At 41.4% G+C, this 21,394-nt stretch overlaps 3 protein-coding genes across 3 annotated transcripts; all 3 read left to right on the top strand.

Annotated features, from left to right (window-relative positions):
* Positions 1–110: 110 nt before the first annotated feature.
* LOC116208176 (probable aspartyl protease At4g16563) lies at positions 111–2,193 on the top strand. The gene has a single exon (XM_031541462.1). It carries the CDS (start codon positions 364–366, stop codon positions 1,777–1,779), a length of 1,416 nt encoding a protein of 471 aa, XP_031397322.1. The 5' UTR covers positions 111–363; the 3' UTR covers positions 1,780–2,193.
* Positions 2,194–4,985: 2,792 nt separating this feature from the next.
* LOC116208214 (protein TRANSPARENT TESTA 9-like) lies at positions 4,986–13,504 on the top strand. The gene is made up of 19 exons (XM_031541542.1): positions 4,986–5,286; positions 5,750–5,801; positions 5,911–5,987; positions 6,085–6,218; positions 6,881–6,977; positions 7,194–7,251; positions 7,905–8,013; positions 8,110–8,230; positions 8,316–8,505; positions 9,067–9,401; positions 9,628–9,716; positions 9,846–9,901; positions 10,970–11,110; positions 11,686–11,791; positions 11,971–12,045; positions 12,177–12,232; positions 12,335–12,488; positions 12,575–12,741; positions 12,923–13,504. The coding sequence occupies exons 1-19, from the start codon at positions 5,234–5,236 to the stop codon at positions 13,193–13,195; spliced, it is 2,343 nt and encodes a 780-aa protein (XP_031397402.1). The 5' UTR covers positions 4,986–5,233; the 3' UTR covers positions 13,196–13,504.
* A 1,942-nt stretch (positions 13,505–15,446) lies between these two features.
* LOC116209469 (protein SMAX1-LIKE 3-like) lies at positions 15,447–18,639 on the top strand. Its single transcript, XM_031543113.1, has 3 exons — positions 15,447–16,862; positions 16,954–17,233; positions 17,489–18,639. Exons 1-3 carry the CDS (start codon positions 15,619–15,621, stop codon positions 18,485–18,487), a joined length of 2,523 nt encoding a protein of 840 aa, XP_031398973.1. The 5' UTR covers positions 15,447–15,618; the 3' UTR covers positions 18,488–18,639.
* The last annotated feature ends 2,755 nt before the right edge of the window (positions 18,640–21,394 follow it).

Here is a 21,394-nt window from a genome sequence, read left to right as displayed (position 1 = left end):
AAGGTTCATTTTGTCACGAAAATCGAACTTGATTCTCCCTTCTCTCTCTTTTATGTATCCGTTTGTTGCTTTTGACCTTTTACCCTCGACGCAACCGAAACCACGTACCCCCCACACCCTGTTTTCTTACGCCAAGGAAAAGACGGCCGTCTGATTGGTTGGCATAATTATCTCGTCGATTTATATCATCCAACAGCTGTTAATGATTTACCGAGTAGACTTAGCTCGGTCATTCGTTTCCGAGCTAAGTAAGAGAACATATATATAAACAACACAACCCAATCTCTTAAGTTCGCCAGTCTCATTCATCTCAATCTCCATTCAATTCTCTCCCAAGTCCCCGTGCCAAAACTTCCAATCCCAATGGCACCTCTTCCTCTCCTCCTCTTCCCCATTCTCTTCTTCGTCCTCCTCGCAGCTTCAGCTCCTTCATCCTTCTCCAAGCTCAATTCCACCGTGACCCTCCACCTCAGACCCCTCGCCGCACACGTCCCGCCCATCTCCGACCAACTCGCCAGCCTTGCTGCCTCTTCCCTAGCCCGTGTGCACCATCTCAAACGGCCCGCAAAGGTCAACTCCTCAACCACCGCCACCTCCCTCGCGGTCAAGCTCCCTCTCTCCCCACACAGCTACGGCGGCTATACCGTAGAACTCAGCATCGGGACTCCCCCTCAGACACTGACCTTCATAATGGACACCGGCAGCAGCCTTGTTTGGTCCCCCTGCACCTCTCGCTACAAGTGCTCCCGCTGCACCTTCCCGAAAGTGGACCCAGCAAAGATCCCGGCATTCATCCCCAGGGTGTCGTCCTCCTCTAAGCTCATTGGCTGCCGGAACCCCAAGTGCGGGTGGATCTTTGGCCCGGACGTCTCGTCCCAGTGCCAGGGCTGCGGCCCTGGCTCGAAGAACTGCTCCCAGGCCCAGGCCTGCCCTGTGTACATAATCCAGTATGGTTCCGGCAGCACAGGTGGGCTCCTGCTGTCGGAGACGCTCACCCTCCCGGGCCAGAAGGTCCCCAACTTCCTCGTCGGGTGCTCCGTTTTCTCATCCGCACAGCCCGCAGGCATTGCCGGGTTTGGACGGGGACGGGAGTCGCTCCCAGTGCAACTGGGCGCCAGCAAGTTCTCCTACTGCCTCCTCTCCCGGAAGTTCGACGACACGACTGCCAGCAGCAACCTCGTGCTGGAGACGGGCTCGGAACCGAAATCTAGGGGGGTGAGCTACACGCCGTTCCGAAAGAACCCTGGCCTTGGAGGCTCGGCAGCATTCTCGGAATACTACTATGTTGGGCTGAGGAAGATAATTGTCGGAGGCAAGTCCGTGAAGATTCCATACAGGTACCTCGTGCCAGGATCTGATGGGGCCGGGGGAACGATCGTGGACTCGGGCACTACCTTTACGTTCATGGAGCGGCCAGTCTTCGAGGCTGTGGCAAAGGAGTTCGGGAGACAGATGCGAAACTACAGCAGGGCCAAGGTCGCCGAGACCCAGTCCGGGCTGGGCCTCTGCTACGACATGTCGGGCAAGAGCTCCATAGGTGTGCCCGAATTGGTGTTCCATTTCAAGGGCGGTGCTAAGATGGCTCTGCCTCTAGAGAATTACTTCGTGTTGGTTAAGTCGCGTGTCATGTGCCTGGCGATCATCACGGACAATGTGGTCGGCCCAGAGGTGAGCGGCGGGCCGGCAATTGTCCTAGGGAGCTTCCAGCAGCAGAACCACCATGTGGAGTACGATTTGGCGAACGACCGGTTCGGGTTTAGGAGGCAGAGTTGCAAGTGATCGGACGGCCACTTTGCTCAGTCTCGGAGCCGGTGGAGTGGAAAATGATGGTGGGAAGGGGAATCGATGGGCCGTCTGCAGCGGCGTTCGCCAGAAAACAGGCTTAGGTGCGGCGGCGGCGTTTACGGCGGCGGCGGCGGCGGCGGTAGGGCCGTTAGTTGTCGGTACTGGGGAGATATATTCTTTTTCTTGTTTTCTTTTTCTTTTTAAATATATAATTATTATCTTCTAAAAAATTGGGACGATAATAGTATTGCCCTAAAAAAATGAATGTGGCTGCAAAAAGTTCAATGATGGGTTCTCTTTTGTAACGGGGAAATAACACATCATTCATCTTCCTATTTCGTATGGTCACTCCAGCTGTCCATTAGTAGAAATTTTTATGAATTTATTGCCCATTGATTATGTGATTCATTTTCAGTCGCATTTTGTCGGCCTCCAAGGCGCTTATAAAATGGACCGACTGAGACATTCATTATGGCCAAAATGCTGCTTTGTTGGATATGTCGATTCCTTTGTATTGCATGTTTTCGGGTTTCTTTAGCTCCATATCATTTTCATAAACAATTGAAACTAACACGAGGACGTGATTGGTGCTAGGCTTAGGATTTCATCATAAATAAAGTGACAAACTTAGGTCTCTTTATTTTTTTGATGAATGACTTGGGGTCTTTTTCAAATACGAAGAAATTTGGACATAAGCCACTTCTTTAATTATTGAATAATTACAAATTAATGTAGGAAATTTTTGGTGACTTGTGATAATGTGTCTTTGTTTACGAGGAACATGACAACTGACGTTGCAGTCCAATCTAAACATGGCCGTCCCGGGGTGAGTAGGTCCATTCATTTAAATTGTCCCCCATGTATGTCACGTGGATACAAACATTAAATCACATTATCAACGATAAGGACATCGTATGGATGCCCTTTCACGAAGAAAAGCTTGATAAAAAATGGGAAATGAGATATGAAGATCAATTATAAATAATCGAGAGTTTATCGTATGAAATCGAACATATGAAAAAATTTAATATACTTAAAACCTACTTATAGTATATGAGTTTTTTTTTTCTCTCATAACACAATGGGTTGAATCTTGATCTTGATAATATAGATAGAAGGTTCTTGGTATGATTGGCTCTTAGAATTTTGCTCACTCTCCATGTTGAGTAAATCAAACTTCACCATATTATTATAATCACTCTTGGTGGAAAGTCTCGTCTTGACTTGATCTTTGGGTTGATCACAGCAAAAGAGAAGAGAACCTAATTTCTAAGAAGATCCCTTGTACAAACACTCACACCAAACAAAGATGACAATAATAACAACCCCACCTCGATAGAAAAAGGAATAGTTATGGTACGTTTTTGTATTGATAAGCTGGTGCTTTTAGGTTTGTAAGATGAAGAATAATAATGGAAGCTTGGGATGTCATGTGAATGAAAAATAACAAAAGAAGTGAGTCAAACCCCAACCCCCCCACATAGTTTAATGCCAGTCATGGTTGGAAAATTTGGGACCTTTCTCGTTTCTCACGTAACCTCGAAACTGTTTCGAACTTATAGATACTTTGCAAACTCGTAAATAAGCATAAATTTAGACGTATTTGATGGACTTCGGGCCTAACAACCCGAGTCTAGGCCTATCAAGCAAGTCTTCTACATTGGGCCATTAGGCCGAGAGCGAGCGACGAAGCTCAACAGGCCTAAGCCCGCGACTAAGTCGGGCTCAATCGAGTGTCCGTAGGGTAGGTGATGTGATATTTCTTGTTCCCTTAATTAGATAACTCGTATCATCAAATATTTACAGAATATATCTCCACCCGAGTATCTATGGAACATCTCGATATATCCTCCCTCTTATATAAACATGATAGATACGTTATTTATGGTTAATGCAACACTGGAATAAACCTTAAACTGACTTAAGTATTGGAGGGAAAAATCGGGGAACACCCTCGATGTCCCTTCGTGAAAGTTAGCTTGCAGTGTTGTTCGTGCGGATCAGATCATGAAAACCAGAAGCTTAGATCCCGACTCCATCAGTATCAATATCGAAACACATTCATCTGTACCTAGTTCCCTCTTTTAACCCCTTGATTGTCCTGTGAGATTTGCTTTTATTCATGACAGTTTGAAATCTCGACTCACCGGCCACTGCCACTGTTGCAACCAATGGGAAAATTCTGAATGAGTATTACTCGCTCACTTGATTTAGTAACATTCAATCATAATATTTGAAAATAACAAAATGATTCGTAGTAATTCCATAACTTTTCACTTTCAGACATTTTAATTGATTTTTACTCATCTAATGTAGATAAATAATACTAATCGGGATCTCTTTTTTTTTCGCTGAATAAAATGTTAAGTCGGGTTATTTGCCCACTGTGACTGCCCTAACTAAAGGAATCTAACCGGTACAGAATGTTTCTTTCGCTGTACCGACTCAACTCAACTTGATCACTGTAGCCCGAATCCTTGTTGTTGCTGGTGCTTAGCTATTTGCCCCTTTGCTTTGGGTCACTTTTAATGGCCTGCCTAAAAAGAAAAAGCTCATCCACTCCATTTACTCGTACAAATCTGTTTGTTTATGGACAGCCAATCCCCGTACTTTTGAGGGGTCCCTTCTGTTATGACTTTTCTTCGGTCATAATAAAAGACTTTATATGAACTTTACGCATGCTCTATTCTTCTCCTTTTATTCATCGAGGGAAGAAAAAGATATATTCGGGAAAGTTATAATTATCGAAATAACTTATATATAATTATAACTTATCTTCTCCGCCAAAACTTGTCCTCTAAGTATGTGTTTTGGCCAATGTGAACGATCATGTGGTTCGTAGGGGTGGTGACATTGCAATTGGGTCAAAAGTATAAGGGCTGTTCGTAAATTTTTCTTGAATAAAGGGTTAATCTGCAATTTAGCAAGATAATTGCTGGCAATCAAGACAACGATGCATAAGCATTACCAAGACTTGATGGGCTTCAAAAATTGGGCCGAGAGGATAGCACAGCCCACGAGCCCAATGTCATTGCTATTCATCAACTTTCATCAACTCCGTTAAAGTTAACGTTAACTTCCCGCTCCCGCTCCGACCGGGTCGGCTTCTTTTCCCACTTGGCCGGAGACAGAAAAGCAAACGGTTGACGGACGGAAACTTGAAAAACAATCAAAGCACCCAACGGACGGTGGCGCCGGGAGGACGTTGAACGTTCGGTGTCGAGATTGTCAACTCCTCCCGACCGCCACCAAACGGCCAAACTACAGCCTCCCCACAGTCCTCTCTGCCGCGAGAAAAGAGAGCTGAGCTACCCTTTCTCGGGTTGGCGTTCGCCTCTCATCCTCTCCTGCTCCTCCTCCTCCTCCTCCCCTTCTCTTGGCTCGTCGGATGGTCTGAGCTGAGCTGACGTGATCCTCTCGGACCGCTTTCCTCTCCATCGGCTACAGCATGTGGCGCTCTCTCTGGCGATCCATAGATCGCTTCTCCCCTCAGTACTTCAAGTGAGTTCTTGCTCTTCTATGGAGGTTGAGGTCTTGATAGTGCTTGGTTCTGTGTGTGAGGAGTGGAATTGTTGTGGAGGTCCCTTTACTGAGCTGACCCTTCAGTTGATTTGAAGAATTGAAGAGTGAATTAGAACTGCTCCTGTTAGATTGTGATCGGTTTTGCATGGCACACACTCTCGAAATGGAATTGTTAGCTTGACATTGATAGCTGAAATGTTTAAATTTTATTCTGATTCTTAGATGCATTTCCGCTTTTTGTCCCAAGTAGTGAGGTATTGAACTCAATTTACAAGCTAAATGCATACAATCTTCATAATTTCTGATGCAACTCCAGGATGCTCGAACAATGTGCTTCGTCTCACTGTTGCAGCAATGGCATCTTACAAGATGCATCATAATTATCCTTTATCGGCAGAAATTCCGTAATATTTCTCAATTCCTCTTCTTTTCTGCAATGCAGATATATACTTAATGAATTGAGGGGTATCAAAGTCGTCGAGAGGAGTAATCGGGTAATGCATGTCATCTTCTTAATGCTTTCCCTTTATTGGGTATTTTAACATGGTATGACACTGCCAGTAGATTTTCCCTTTACCCTGAGCTTGGTTCTCTTCCCTGCAGGAACTTGTCATAGACATCTTGCAGTCTATGGTAGAGATAGTCACCTATGGTGATAAACATGATCCAATAATTTTCGAGTATGATAAGCTACCTAAATCTCTCCTTCAGAATGTTTAGTTCTCCATGCTATTTATTTCTGTATGAAAATAATGTTTTTTCAATTTTATTTTGCAGATATTTTATGGAATACCAAGTTATGGCGGAGTTTGTTCGGGTACTGAAGATTAGTAAAAATTCAAGAATTGAGGCGCCTTTGCTTCAGTACCTCAGCATAATGATTCAAAACATTGAAAGCGACCATGCAATCTGTAAGATGCTATTGGCTTGTAACCTGGGTTATATGCTATTTCTGGAGGACGTATACCCATTCTCCATCCACCATACTCTCAAATAGTTGATTTGAAATTGTGCCTGCTACAAACAGCGGGTGGGGTATACCGGGTTCGCTGGGATGTGTAGCTTTAGGACCTTTACAATTTCTAGTGGCTCTATTTCAGAATCAACTGACTGAGCAAAGCGAATCACTGAACTACTGGTAGAATTAAATGATTAAATCTCTTTACCCAAAAGGAAGAATATAAAAGAAAATCATGTATATTCTCATCCATCCATCATAGTATTTTTACAGCAGAAGAAAAGGTAGCCATAGTGTCATGTTCTCACATCTGGCATGTAAAGGAATCCAATATCCTTAATTTGAAAAATATGGGTGTTCTACTGAACATTGGAGTGGAGTCCGTTCAATACTTGTAGATCTTATCTTTGGAGTTTGTGTTTAGGGACAGCGGCCTACCCAAATGTACTTGTTTACTTTCCTATTTCTGCCTTCTTGTTTTGCATACATGGTTATGAATCCATAGGAGTTTGAAAGGCACGCTCCGAAAATGATTTGGCCCTTCGTCTTTTCCTCCAAGAAAATCGCTGTTCTTGATCTTGTATGCATTCTGATGTTCAGTAATATGCGTCGCAGATTACTGTTTTAGCAATGGCTACATCAATAGCATCATCACACACCCGTTTAAGTTTGAAGGGGGAGACTTGGCTTCATACTACATGTCATTCTTAAGGTTGATATACTGATCTTACTCACTCTCTCTTATTCTCTCCCTCTCTAATACATGAACAGAGAAACAAACATGCACAAACCTCATTTCTTTTCAGAGGGTAAAATTATTTATTTCCTGTTAACTTTGTAAATTGCTTGGATAGACCAGAGATCTTGTTTAACTGACTTACTTTATCAAACCCTTTTCTCATATCTTCTTCGTATCTTCTTTTATCAGAGCAGTGAGCAGCAAACTCAATAGAGACACACTCTGCCTTCTTGTAAAGGTTGAACTGGTAAGTTGAAGCAAGAAAATTGCACATGTGACGTTCTTTTAGGTCCCTTTAAGTTTATGCAGCGAGGACCTGTTAGTGTGGAATATATGCTAATAAATGGAAATTATCTTGTCTATTAGTCTGATGGCCTGGAATTTAATTAGTCTGCCAAAGCTTCAACTTTGAAAGTCCCTGCATGCATAAAATATTGGAATTAAAAACTCTATATATATTACTAAGAAGGAATTCATGCCTTTCTTTTTGTGGATGCATGTGAGACATGGCATTAGAAGAGAGCATATATAGCTTCTCTCTGTAAAACACCATAACCTGCGACTTCTTTCCTTAATATGATGTGAAAGAGATATTAGATAATGATACTTCATGGTGCGCAAATTCCTTGTTACTCAAATCCTTAGTCAGTGGTTACTGTTTAGTGCCTATAATGCAATCATGAATTGCGAAGTTTTCGCTTGAGCATTCTGAACTGAACTAAAAAATATTATGAAGAGTTAAAAAATGTATCTACTGCTTGATGTGTGTATTCAGAATGAATATTTAGATGTAAAAGATATATCCTTCTTTGCCCATGATGTAAATGCTTCAGCTGCACGCGACTATGCTTGTTTCTAGAAGTTTCTCCCTTTAATTGTAATGCAACTTCCAACTGTCAGGACAATGTAGTTTCCTTCCCCTTATACAGTGAAGCTCTTAAATTTGCTCAACATGGGGAAAAGATGATTCAGACAGCTGTACGTGCATTAACCCTCAATATATACAGTGGTATAGTTCAAACTTGTTTCGTTTAAAGACAGAGTACAAATAAATTGTTTCTCTTTGTCCTGAAAATATCTTTTTACTGTTTTTTTGGCTATGCAGTGAGCGATGATTTGGTGTATGAGTTTATAAAGACTCCTCCAACAGAAAAATACTTCTCGGATTTGATGCAGAGCATTAGAGAACAATGCGTTCATTTGGATAGTATTCTTCATGCTCAAGAGTAGGTGTTTCCTGCATTAAGGGAATAATACCATCTTCATTATCACCCACACATGATTTATTCACAAATGCTTGATGTGATGCAGGGAGAAGTTCCCTTCTGGCAGAATCAAAGACTTACGTTCAGAGACTGAAAAAGTAATCGATGATCTCTACTATTTAAAGGATCTACTCTCTGTTGGTGAGTCCCAACTGAGTAGATCAGTTTCGCAAAATCTCCTCAACTGGCTTGTGCTTCCCGTCTTCCTTCCTTTATCTCAGTTAAAGAAGAACAGTGTATGATACACCTCCTCTTATTCTCTTTGTTTTCTTGAGTAGTTGTTTTTTTTAAGTAATAATGATTGATGATAGTTGGTATTGTATTCTCTTGTTATAGTTGTGGAGCCCTTTGATTCCTGACTGATTGCCAAACTTGCTTATATAATTGAACTTCAAGCTAAAAATCATGTTATAATCTATTAAATGTGGAGATTTCATGCTGCATAAATTGAAAGTTTCATGAATTTGTTAATCTTATAGATGCAAGCAGTATTTGCGAGTTTCTGTGAGTATTGGAACTACTTTACAGTTGTATATAGTTTTTCTCCCTTCAGCTTTAACTTGGTGGGATTTTAGTCAGTTTTCAGAACGAACTAGGCCTGGGGAGGAGTTTACTAAATGTATTCCTCCTTAAGCTCAAGCCATTCAGCCACACAATTTTCAACTTGACATATTATGAGTTTGTGAACATTTTCCCCATTGATGAAGAATTTGTGGTTTCCATCACCAGTTTTTTCTAGTCATATTATATTGTGGTTGTAAATAGGTTATCATTTAAAGGTATTTATTGTTTTGCAGGGTTCAAGCCCATCAGTTGTCACATCTCTTTATTTAGTTTCTCGTATTCTTCAAGTTGTTGGTGGAAAGTCTTTGATTAACCTTGTGGGGGTTGTTACATTGTATCCTTACATTGATGTGAAAGATGCTGCCAGAGAGAACGGAGCTGATGGAAGTAGGAATGCTGATTCTTTGGCAAACTATATCTCTCAATTGGGAGGATTTGTATGTAACAGTTCTGATGTTATAGGAGCAGAAAGTATGAATGGAAACGACTCTATAGGGCGATTGATGGCATGTAATTCATCTGATGATGACTCTATCAGTTGTGCTGAAGACGATGAATGCCAAAAAAGGTCCATATAATCCTCTGCCTTTTACTTCATTGGTTGTTGTGATGCATAGTGATGTTGCTATATGTGCCAAGCTGCCCAGGCCTTTCAATTTTTTCTGGGACTTGAAGTCTTACTGGACTTAAGACCCCATAATATAATCTTGGCCATCTGATAAATACAATACAGAAATATATAATAGAATCAGCCATGTGCTTTTGTCTTACAATGAACTACTTTCTTGGTGTAGGGATGGGATTTTGTCGTTTATATGCTCAGACAATCCCAGTGTACTGCTAGCATCTTTGTTCTTGTTGCTTATTTTGGCAGAAAGTAAAGGTATTCTGACTGATAACTTTGCCACTACTCTACATCTAGCATGTTCAAGTCGGTTTCTCTCCGTTGAATTATCCTTTTGCTGTTAATTCCGTCCTTTTTATAATCTCTTTTTATTCTTTTGTGTGGCAGATCTTCATTACTTGTTTGGGAAGATAATCGAGTCTCATGTAATAGTAGAAATGAAGGTAACTTTTATTTAAAGGAATGTGCATTATCGTGTCTTTTTGGAAATTAATTTTATAACCTAAATTTAAGAGTAACAATTTTCTCCCCCTTATTTTCAGTAATATACTCTCTCCATCTACAGTGATTATGCAGAGAACATTATTTCGTGTTTGCTCGTTATCCCAATCCGTTGCTACCAGTTGAGAATGATAGTTTTAAGGCCTTTTTCTCTCTTAGATGATTAGATCACACAATTTTCTGGCCTGGGCTTTCTGAAGAATACTCGTCTCTCTAACTCGGTCAAAATTAGAATCCCTTCACAAGCACAAGTCTGGATAATATGTCTGCAGCTCTTAGCTAGGAGAGCTGGAAAGTGAAAAAGAATGTTTTCATGGTCCGTTAATAGGGGCAACTCTCACATGCCACCAAGAATTCTACAGTGAATGGTGGGTTCTACTGTGTAATCAAATTTTGAACTTGCATTAGTCCCTCTACTTTCAGGTTGATCCCATTCTCGCTTATGAGTTTCTTAACATAGGCGTCCCTATCAACTCTACAAATCCATTATTGAGGGGTTGATGTTTATCATATGTTTACATATAGATAAAGCCTCTTTGGAGTCGAGGGTAGACACTTAACAGTACAGGTTCTAGTAGTTGCAACATGTTTGTAGTAATTCCTTGCATCTGTGAACATCTCTTAGAAGAAAATGTATTAATGATATAAAATACTTGTTCCAACCTTCAGCATAACACTCTCTTTTCATAAGCTTGTCTATTGTCAACTTGAAGGCTGTGTCAAATTTTATATTCTAAAAGATGAAAATCCTTGATAATAATTCTTCTATCGCAGGAGGAACAGTAAAAGTTTCTCCAGATGCTAAGATTTGTTTACTTTTTTTTTTAAAAAAAAAAAAAATTTACTATGCATCTATGATATTTTCTTATAAATAATCATGGGAAATTAGCTCCTTATCTTGTCACCAGAAATCGCAATATGCGACCTTAAGTATTTCTTTTGTGTCGTTAGCAGCAGTGGCTTGGTTCCGTATATCTTTGTCAGTTCATTAAGTTTTATATGTTTTGTAGGTAATAGATACACTTCTGAAGGTTCTTGCGAGTCAATCACAAGTAGCAGTACAGACATATTGGCACATAGGATGGTTCCTCCAGAAAATGCTGGCAATGCAAGGAATGGATCTTAGGAATGAGACTATTGTACTATTTAATGTAAGGATTTCATTGATTGAATTTCAGCCACTTTCTTTTTCTGGAAATTACGCGTAGTGGGAGCATGTTATATATTGGAAACTAATTGCACGTGCTGCTTTTCTTTTCTTACTTCATTCATGAGTTTTAGAGTCCGAATATTCATATTGTTCCCTTTGCTTTGGACAATCACTTCTGGTTGTCCAGAGGGAAGGAGAAAACTTCTCATGTTATGAAATTCGAGCTTTTCCTGTATTGCTCGAAAATCCATGCTACTAGTGCTAAATTGTTACATCTTAGAAAGCAACAAGAGGAGTGTGCAATTGAGTCATATGGCGTTGGACTAGAAAGAAAGGAATTCACTTCTCCAACTAGCATGCTTAAGGGTGCAGAATAGAACCTGATCACTACAATTTTTTGAAACTTATTTGCGGACATGCACTCATATATTCATGCACATAATTATCTTATACAAAACAGTGCCTTTTAAGAAACAACGCCACCTTTACCTTCCCTCTTCCCTCTTCCATCAGTCAAATTTCAGTATTTATCCTGGAAATTTCTAAAGTTTTATGTTTCTTAGTTCACATTGACAGAGATCATATCAGCAGTCCAGGGAACAACTTAAGAAAGAACTCGATGGATGTTGGTTTGACTACATCCCAGATACTTTTAAAAATGAATGGGAGAGCTGTAAGAAAGGTAAATGTTCTTCATTAGCTTGTAATATAACAATGGTGCCCAATGTACTTTGTATACAAGTTCGATCACAACTTTCCGAATTTAGATCCATGCTTTACAGAAAATGTGATATGTTTTGTATTTAGTTTAGCTACTGATCTGAGCATTTGACACTACATCAATCATGGCTTTGTGTGCAGTTCTCAAGGAATCATCCGAACAGAAAGATCCCCTTTTTGCTCTAGAGCTTGCCATGCGCCAGCAAAAGAACTCTGGTATTGTTTCTCCCTGTTCAATACATTTTATTGTTTTATTTATCTTTTCTGTGGACTTTTTCTATCTCTACTTGAAATTATGTTTTGCATTGTCATTTATGATTGGTCTTGGTTCCATTCACATGTTTCAGGCTATGAGGGCTCTTCTTCTTCAGTTGCTTGGCATAGGATGGTTGATGCAGTGAAGGTTTGTGATTTTTTGGTCCTTCCATTGATTGTTGATGATATCATTTTGCTCCAGTGAGTAAGTCATTGACACCTTGGGTTTCTGACACTAATTTCACTGTAGGTTTACATTCTGCATATTCATCTCAAGGCATTCATTTTGAAGCAAGATCTGCCTGGAAACCCCATTCCAGACCTGGCAAATAGTCCCACAGAATCTGGAACAACACATTCTTCTGATCATTCCTCTGCAAACTTTGGTTCGGAGGTGCCTTTAGGTTGTGTCTCCCTCTAGAAAACTTCATTTGTTGGTTGTTATCACAAAAATGTTTATCCGCGCTCTTAACGGAGAGATCTTTGGCAGTATCTGCATTACCATGTAGGATTGCTTTCTCTAATGCTGGAATTCGGGACATCTATGTGATACCAGTGGCTAGAGGCAAATCAGGAAAGTTGCTTCTTATGGAGAAACATCCATTCCGCACTCAAAGGGGAGTAGTAATTGCAATTGCTCCTCTGCCTGGTCTTAGTGTAAGTATAGAAATTTCAAACATTCCCTACTTTCTACTGGTCAACTTGATCAGAGAATTGCAGCGACTTTACAGATGACAGTCTAAGCATTCCAAGCAGGAGCATTATTGAATACATCATTCTTTCCTTCTGGTGTCCTTTGGTGATGTTCTTTATTTTATCTTTTAATTTATTTTTTCAGCCGAAGATAGATGAGGATCACCCAACATGGTTACAACTTCAGATAAGAGAATTGGATCCAAGATTTGACATGAACAGGACTAGAATTCACCCTTCCAAGAGCACGAATCACGTTACAGAGGGAAGGTGGACGCTCGGCTTTTCGAATGCTGAGACTTGTATGGCCGCTCGGGAGATGATAGTTGATGAAACAAGGAATCAGAGATCATTTATTGAAAGGCAAATTGCCCAGCTTCTTCAGTGCGATGGCATTGAACTCTCATCAGACACTTGAGGAAATCAATTCTCCGATTCATCGATACAGTGGTCCGTAAATTCACCCACTAACAATTTTCTTCTGTTTCTTGTATCCTGTATCATATGTGTGCTTTTCGTGCTAAATTTTGGGATGCTGAGTAGTTGATACAAGCTTGTATTGTAGAATGCTTGTAATAATCATTGGGAATCCGTCTTTCCTTTTGTCTATCTTCGGGTGTATTAGGCGTCACTATATAATAAAACATCAAATAAACCAGGCATTCTTATTATTTCCTTTGCCTCGTCTTTCACAAGATCCACTTATATGTAAAATCGAGTTCTTTTTCTTCTGGAATAAAGAGTGCTCTTTTTTGCTATCATAAAAGTCTGTGCCCCTGTGTTGAGTGGAAGTCACTAGAGAAGTTCAAAGATAGAATGGAGGGAAAAGGGTGACACTACGTAACACCCTATTAACAGAAAGTGCAAAAGGAATGGTAGGATAATTCATGAAGCCTCTGTGACTGAGTTGGGATTCGATCTAATCGGTCTCTCAAAGACCCGCCTTTATCCACATGGCCATGTTAGGGGATAGCAAGCTATGCTTATTTGAAGCTTAGTTGAAAGCAATGAGATGGGCAGCCCTTTTGAGTAGATGATGCCACATTTTGCTTTTAGCAGTTGCTTTTTTCTACAAGGGTTCCCCAACTTTAAGCAAAAGACGGGCATTTGATCACCCTAAAAAACTAATAATAATGATAATGCACACAGCTTGTGTTGTCTGAACATAAAATTTTTTTAAGGTCCGATGACGCAAGAACAGAGAAAAGATGAGCGGGCCTAACTTCCATTGGGAACGCGAAATGATTCTTTTAATGCTGATGAAGTTAACTGTTCTTGCTTGGGATGATGCACTTTGGCTTGATCTTTATGTTACTCCAAGCAGCTGCATATGCATGTATGTGTATGTAATAGATGTATTTGTTTCTCTTTTCATTAACTGTTAGTCATTGGAGCACTCCTTTTATAGCAGTGAAGATGCTTTGGGCTTGAAAGCTTTGCTGGGTGTTCCTTTACATGCTTCTTTAAAGAGAACAAAGACCAAAGCTTTTTTGACCAGAGACCGCGACCCTCACCCTCCCAATCTCTGCTGGTTTCTCGAACAGCAGCGGTTAACCTTAAAGTTCTACCTGCAGGGCATCTTAGTAATGCAGTAATTGCCACTCTAGCTTCCTGAGTTATCCACTTCGATTCCCGTCAGATATCATTGCGTAGCATGTTCTTGATATATGCCTTTGTCGGCTTAGATACCGAACTGGGAGAAAACTGGGTGATTAGCGTGCCCTCCAGATTTGCTGTAATCGCATCTTCCTGACACCAGAGGGCTTTGATCCCCATGCAGTAAAAGTGCCTAAGTTTTGAGATGCGAAATTATATGCAAAAGCAGCAGAGACGGTAAAAAAAAAAAAAAACAGAAGGAAACGCTTTATTCTGTCCACTCGAGAAGGGAAGGAATTCCTAACATAATTCTCTTCTCGATGCCTTTGCACATGTATAATCTACCTTCTTTTCGGCTCCTCGGTCCTGGTGGATGCAGATGAGACACTACTCATTCGAGTTGATCTCTCATTGCCGTTATCGTTCATACCCGATATCTGCATGACTTCTAAACTCGGTCTATGGTTCATCGCAATTAAAGAGTAGAAAACTGAAAACACTCCGCTTATATTAAAACGGGCAAAGAAGGAAAAAAGGACACAAGATGTGCCTCAACCTTGCACCGGAAAAAAGGCAGTCTCTTTCCTTTGCTCGACTGTAAGCACATGCTGTCTCTCTTTCCACTATAATACCCACTTTGAAACCTTACACTCCCAAAATTTTGAAAATTATTAGCCGATAGTTATGCGCAGTTTGTCGTGTATAGTTCACCATTACAGTGTGACACATTATTATAGTTAAGTGAGTCTTTTAGAGCCCCCAGAACAGTAACCGAAGGTCATTTATGGGTACCTGTCATGGACAAACCCACCGGTAATTGGTCCAAGACAGATTTAATTTACCTCCCCTTTAGCTGAGTCTTTTAGAGCCCCCAGAACAGTAACCGACGGTCATTTATGGGTACCTGTCATGGACAAACCCACCAGTAATTGGTCCAAGACAAAGATTTAATTTACCTCCCCTTCAAGAAAGGCAAACTCTCTAAATTCAATTTCAATAAAAATAATTAATTACAATCATATATATATATATATATATATATATATATATATAGCCACCTATATAGTAAGTCATCAGACCAGCCAGGCCCCAAACTCCCATGAAACTATACTTTTTCACACACACTCTCCCTCAAAAGCCTCCACAAGAACTCTTTCACTTCCCGATACCGTCCCCATATGTCTCCGGCTCCGTCCACCGGCAGCCTTTCTAGCTAGTTAGCTGAATCCCGATATCAGAGACGAGATGAGAGCTGGGGGCAGCTGCACCCTCCAGCAGGCCCTAACCCCCGAGGCTGCCGCCTTGATCAAGCAGTCCGTGACCTTGGCCAAGCGGCGTGGCCATGTCCAGGTCAGCCCTCTCCACGTGGCAGCCACTATGCTCACTGCCTCCACCGGCCTTCTCAGGGCCGCCTGCCTCCGCTCCCACTCCCACCCTCTCCAGTGCAAGGCCTTGGAGCTGTGCTTCAACGTGGCCCTTAACCGCCTCCCCGCTGCTGCTTCCGGCCCCATGTTTGGGATTCATGGTGCTGGCAACTCTCACCACCACCACGTCCCATCTATCTCGAATGCACTCATAGCTGCCTTCAAGCGGGCCCAGGCTCACCAGCGACGAGGCTCAATCGAAAGCAACCAGTCCCTCCTAGCTGTCAAGATCGAGATGGACCAGCTCGTTATCTCAATCCTTGATGATCCTAGCGTGAGCCGAGTCATGAGGGAAGCAGGCTTCTCTAGCTCCCAAGTGAAAAACAACGTTGAACGCGCCGTCTTATTGGAGAAATCCCCAAGTAGTCCTGCCAGCTCGGTGCATGATACCACCGATACCGGTTCAATGGACGCCAATATTAACAGTTCACAGTCTAACACTCCTTGCCTACCTCCCTCGAGCGAAAATGGATCCAAACAAGATCATTCAAGTATGCCATCTCGGGTTACCGAAGAGGATGTGATACACGTGATGAAGTCCCTGAGGGAAAAAAGGAGGAAAAGCATCGTGATCGTTGGAGAGTGCACTGACACTATCGAGGGGGTAATTCGAGGATTGACGGACACGATAAGGAACGAATCTTCATCGAACGATGTTGCTCGATCTTTCAAAGGAGTGAAATTCGTAAACCTTTCACTTCCTTCTTTCGAGCATCTCTCTAGAGAAGTTGTTGAGCAGAAGCTTGGAGATCTCAGGGCCCATTTGAGAAGTTATCAGATGCTGATGGGCGATGACAACATTAATAATGGAGTAGTACTGTTCCTGGGTGATCTAAGATGGGTTGCTGAAAATCGGGCTAATGCCGTGGTCGAGCACTTGGTAACAGAGTTCGGGAAATTAATCTTCGGAGTTGGAGAGGATGAAAAGGTTTGGGTTATGGGAATGGCCACTCTTCAGAGTTACATGAGATGCAAAAGAGGATACCCATCGCTGGAGAGCGTTTGGCGTCTTCATCCTGTTGCTGTTCCCGTGGGAAGCTTAAGCTTCAGTCTCATTGCCGACAGGTAATGGATCTCGAGTTTGGCAAGTTAACTAAGAACTTATGCTATTAGTAAAATCTTCTAGATGACTAACTTTGACATTTTCGTCCTTCAGTGATGTCGAGAGTGGTTGTGCTTCGATGAAGACAGGTGAAACTGGCGCATCATCGAGCGGTTGGCTCCAACCTCTCGGAGTAGGGAACCAGCAGCTGAACGAGCATCTCAGTTGCTGTGTCCACTGTTATTCAGAATTTGAGAAGGAAGCTCGAAGCTTGCGAAACAGTTCAGCTAATGGCAATGGCAATTCTACCAGTTCAGCTTCAAGCCTACCGCCATGGCTTCAGCAGTACAAGGATGAGAAGAATGTATCTGTTTCCCGCAATGATGATGATCGGGTAGGTCGATGGTCTTATCTCAACTACGCCTCATACGTTTTACACATTACATACCTGGAAATTTTAGATTTGAAACAATTTACTAGGTCCCACATTATATATACCATTAGCTATGTGACACTGCAAAATTCACGTGGTGTTCGTATCATTTCGACAATCATTTCTTTTGACACATTCTTCATATATATTGTTCAACAATTCTTCATTGTATCACTTTATAATCCTAACTCCGACAGCCTTGTCCATGTTGATCAGGATTATGCTAGGGACCTATGGAGAAAATGGAATTCGATCTGTAGTTCAATCCATGGACAACTCCAATCATCTGAAAGATTCCCGAAGTTCTCTTCCCTGCCACCTTCTCCGTCTTCTTCAGGTTTTCCATATGAACCATCTAACCCTAATCAGATTAGGGCAGGCCATGCTGCCTGGGATATCGACCAATCGGGGAATGTGAATCTTGAACCCCATCTATCTCGCCATAGTTCTCTTCCCAATTCGGGTTCTTCAAGTGATGATGTCATGGAGATAGAGTACTTGCAAAGATTCAAGGAGCTAAATGCGAAGAATATGAAGCTCTTAATCAGTGAGTTGGAGGATAAAATCCCGTGGCAGAAAGATGTCATTCCCGAGATCGCGACCACGATATTGAGATGTCGATCCGGGATGATAAAGAGGAAAGGAAACGTAAAAGAAGACGGTAGCCAAGGTAAAAATGAAACGTGGTTCCTCTTTCAAGGTGCTGACAGGGAAGGTAAAGAGAAGGCGGCTAGGGAACTTTCTCGGCTCATATTCGGTTCGTACGATAGCCTCGTCTCCATTTCACTCGGCAGACAGTCACGAGATGAAAAGAGTTGCAATGGCTTCGGGGAATTTGCCGAAGCTGTGAGTGATAATCCCCACAGGGTCTTCGCCATTGAAGATATTGCAGAATCTGATCGTAATTGTCGAGCCTGTTTCAAGAAAGCGATGGAAAGAGGGAAGCTCGACAAATCCTTAGGATACGAAGTTGATCTAAAAGACGCAATCATCATCCTAAGCAGTTCTGGGAGTTTGATGTCGAGATTGAGAGAGGGCTCTCCTACCAAACCGAGCTCGGGAGATGAAGAACAAGAGACAAACCCTAGCTTGTCCCTCGACTTGAACATCTCCATCACCCACGGCAGTAGCGGGAATGATCACGGTCATGCAAACGACATCGAATTCACTGAATGTGTCGACAAGCTGGTCGTTTTCGAAATTCAAGAGTTGTAGCATAGTGAATACTCTCAAATGGGTTGTTTGTATGAGCGAGAATCAATTTACATGTAGACATTAACAGACTACGGATCAGTTTAATCCCTACAGTTTCACTATCCACACAGCTGATGGCTTTATCTCGTAAATGGATCTATTTATTGTATTCAGTTTATTGTAGAATTTTCACTAGCAACCGACATCATCAGAACACGAAGATCTTCGAGATTTTTCAATCCATCTAGAAAAGTTTATCAATCTCTACGGGAGTCATAGATATACATATACATATATAGTAAATAGAGTCGGAGATCAACCCTCTTGACTAATTATAATATCGGCGCTTCGCGAGAATCCAAATTCTGTTAGGGATCGATTCCGGCCGTAATTTGGATTCCCTTTCATATGTTCATCATCGCATATCATTTGATTCTTTTCTGTTTTTGTCCTTCCCGTACTTCGTTCAATTAAAAAGAGAAGTCAATAATCAATATATTCGGAAATTGGAATTCAATTTAATTATATTCTCCTAGTTAATATGAAAAGAATGGCGGAATATTCCATTCCATCATGTCTAGCACTACATGCATGCACGTGTTCCAAAAATCATTCTCTCTCTCTCTCTGCTTTTTTTTTTTTAATGTTTTAGTTTTATGTCAACATCAATTTTTTCCTTGAGATATCCTAACGTTAATGGTTTGGCTTCAAATCTATCTCATAGTAAAAGTTCTGTAAATTTTCTACGGAAATACTGACGTAGCACATTAATTGCTCGGCGGTGCTGACGTAAAAAGTGTGTGGATCCCAATATAAGAAAAAATTACACAATGCATCCTAACCTTTTTCTTATTTCTCAATTTTGTCATAACCTTTTGATACTTTTTCAATTTCATCCTAACACTTCGATATTTTTTCAGTTTTATCACAATTTTTTACTGTTTTCTCAATATTATCTCAACGTTGGGATAAATTTGAAAAATTATGAAAAGATTGAGAAAAAAATAAAAAGGTTGAGATAAAATTGAGAAAATATTACGGGTCTGTTTGGCAACCCAAAAAATTTTAACTTAATTCGCAAACGGACAAAAAAGGCTGGTCAAACGGTAATATTGAGGGCCCCACTACTAACTTCGTCTTCAATCGCTTTGTCTTGCCCTAATTTTTGAGATTTCACAGAAAGAACGGACAGCAACTCCATCTATTTTGAGCCGTCGTTCTTGCAGCTGTTAACTTCGACGCTGTTGAATCTGCCCCGATTTCAACTCCATTTTAGGGGCGCCGCATCACAGTGGACATCGACATCGGCAACGAAGCCTCCTAATCGACGTTGGCGAGTGGTAATCGGTCCAGATTTCACTGAAATCGGCCGCACGAATAAGGTAATCGGTCCAGAATTCACTGAAATCGGCCACAAGAAGCAGTAGTCAATTTCACGGCTAACTTACATCCCATCTTGAATTTTTTCCCTTGCTTGATTGCGCAGAAAAATCAATCATAAGGACCTGCAAGAACAGGGTAAAGGCCCCCCTTGTCAGGAATACGATTCCCCGAACTGAGCAACGTCTGCTACAGAAGGACAAAGATTCCCTCCTTTGGTCTTTTTCGAGGGTCCTTCCACTTCATTGTTCACCAGCACGCGAGGCTTTAAAAGACCCGCGTCTCCTCTGCTTCGGAACGCAATCTGAATTTCAGGTAATTTCTGCTTTCCTCTCTCCAGTTGCAGATGTCTGATGCTGTGTAATTTTATGGCTTCTCTTGCTTCTTTGGTCACTGAGAGGCAATCTGTTGTTATTGTTTCGCTGAAACCCCGTTTAAAAGTTGTTCTGTTGTTCAAATTTCACGAATGTGAAGCTGCTATTCTTACCCTACATTATGTCTGATGCTATGTAATTTTATGGCTTCTTTTGCTTCTTTGGTCACCCAAAAAAGCAATCTGTTGTTATTGATTCGCTGAAACCTCGTGTGAAGGTTGTTCTGTTGTTCAAATTTCACGAATGTGAAGCTGCTGTTCTTACCCTACATTATGTCTGATACTGTGTAATTTCATGGCTTCTCTTGCTTGTTTGGTCACTGAGAGGCAATCTGTTGTTATTGTTTCGCTGAAACCCCGTGTGAATGTTGTTCTGTTGTTCACATTTCACGAATGTGAAGCTGCTGTTCTTCTTTCAGTTTGTTGAGTAATATGCTTATCGCCTTGTCTCGATTACTGTAATTGTGTCTAGCTCCTAGGCGATACATCATTTCTCCATGCTGTTAGTCTCTGAATCTGCGATTAGTTGCATTGTTTTGGATAATATATAAGCAGGCAAGGGTTCATTTGCCACAGGAATGAACCTGTTCTGTGAGTAATTATTTTTTTTCCTATTAACTGACAGACGAATTATCCTGATTTGCTGCAATTTGTTTTTGTGCTGTTAATATTATTTTTTTCCTATTATGTGTGGAAGTTGTGGTCCAAAAACTGCATCGATAATGGCTCCAAAGGGTGAGCATGTACTGGAATAGAGTGATGAGATGGAGTTGGCATTCATACATATCATGCTTGAAGTCTTCAAAGTGACCCAAACGACTTCCTGGAAGAGATCTCATTGGGAAGAGATGACTAAGGAAATAGAGAAGCAATTTCCTGAAGCGCAACTTTGTTGGACGAAGGTAAGGGACAAGTGTGCTAGATTGAAAGGGACATACAGGCAGTTCACTGAGCTAAGGAACCACACTGGAGTGGGATGGGATGCAGACACGAACACCATCAAGGCCAGCCCCGATGTCTGGGATATGTTTAGCAAGGTACACGCTTCAGATATGTTACTGTCTTCTGTGCTTGAAGCTGAGTTCATAATATGAGTTATGCAATGCTAACAATTCCTTCTATTTAAAATGCCTACTGGTTGTTCAATTTTCTAGATATTGGCATGTCCTTTATGG

Source organism: Punica granatum, chromosome 5 (genome assembly GCF_007655135.1).
Source record: "Punica granatum isolate Tunisia-2019 chromosome 5, ASM765513v2, whole genome shotgun sequence".
Lineage (NCBI taxonomy): Eukaryota > Viridiplantae > Streptophyta > Magnoliopsida > Myrtales > Lythraceae > Punica > Punica granatum.
The sequence above is the reverse complement of the archived record's forward strand: the minus strand, read 5'-3'. Positions and strand labels throughout refer to the sequence as shown.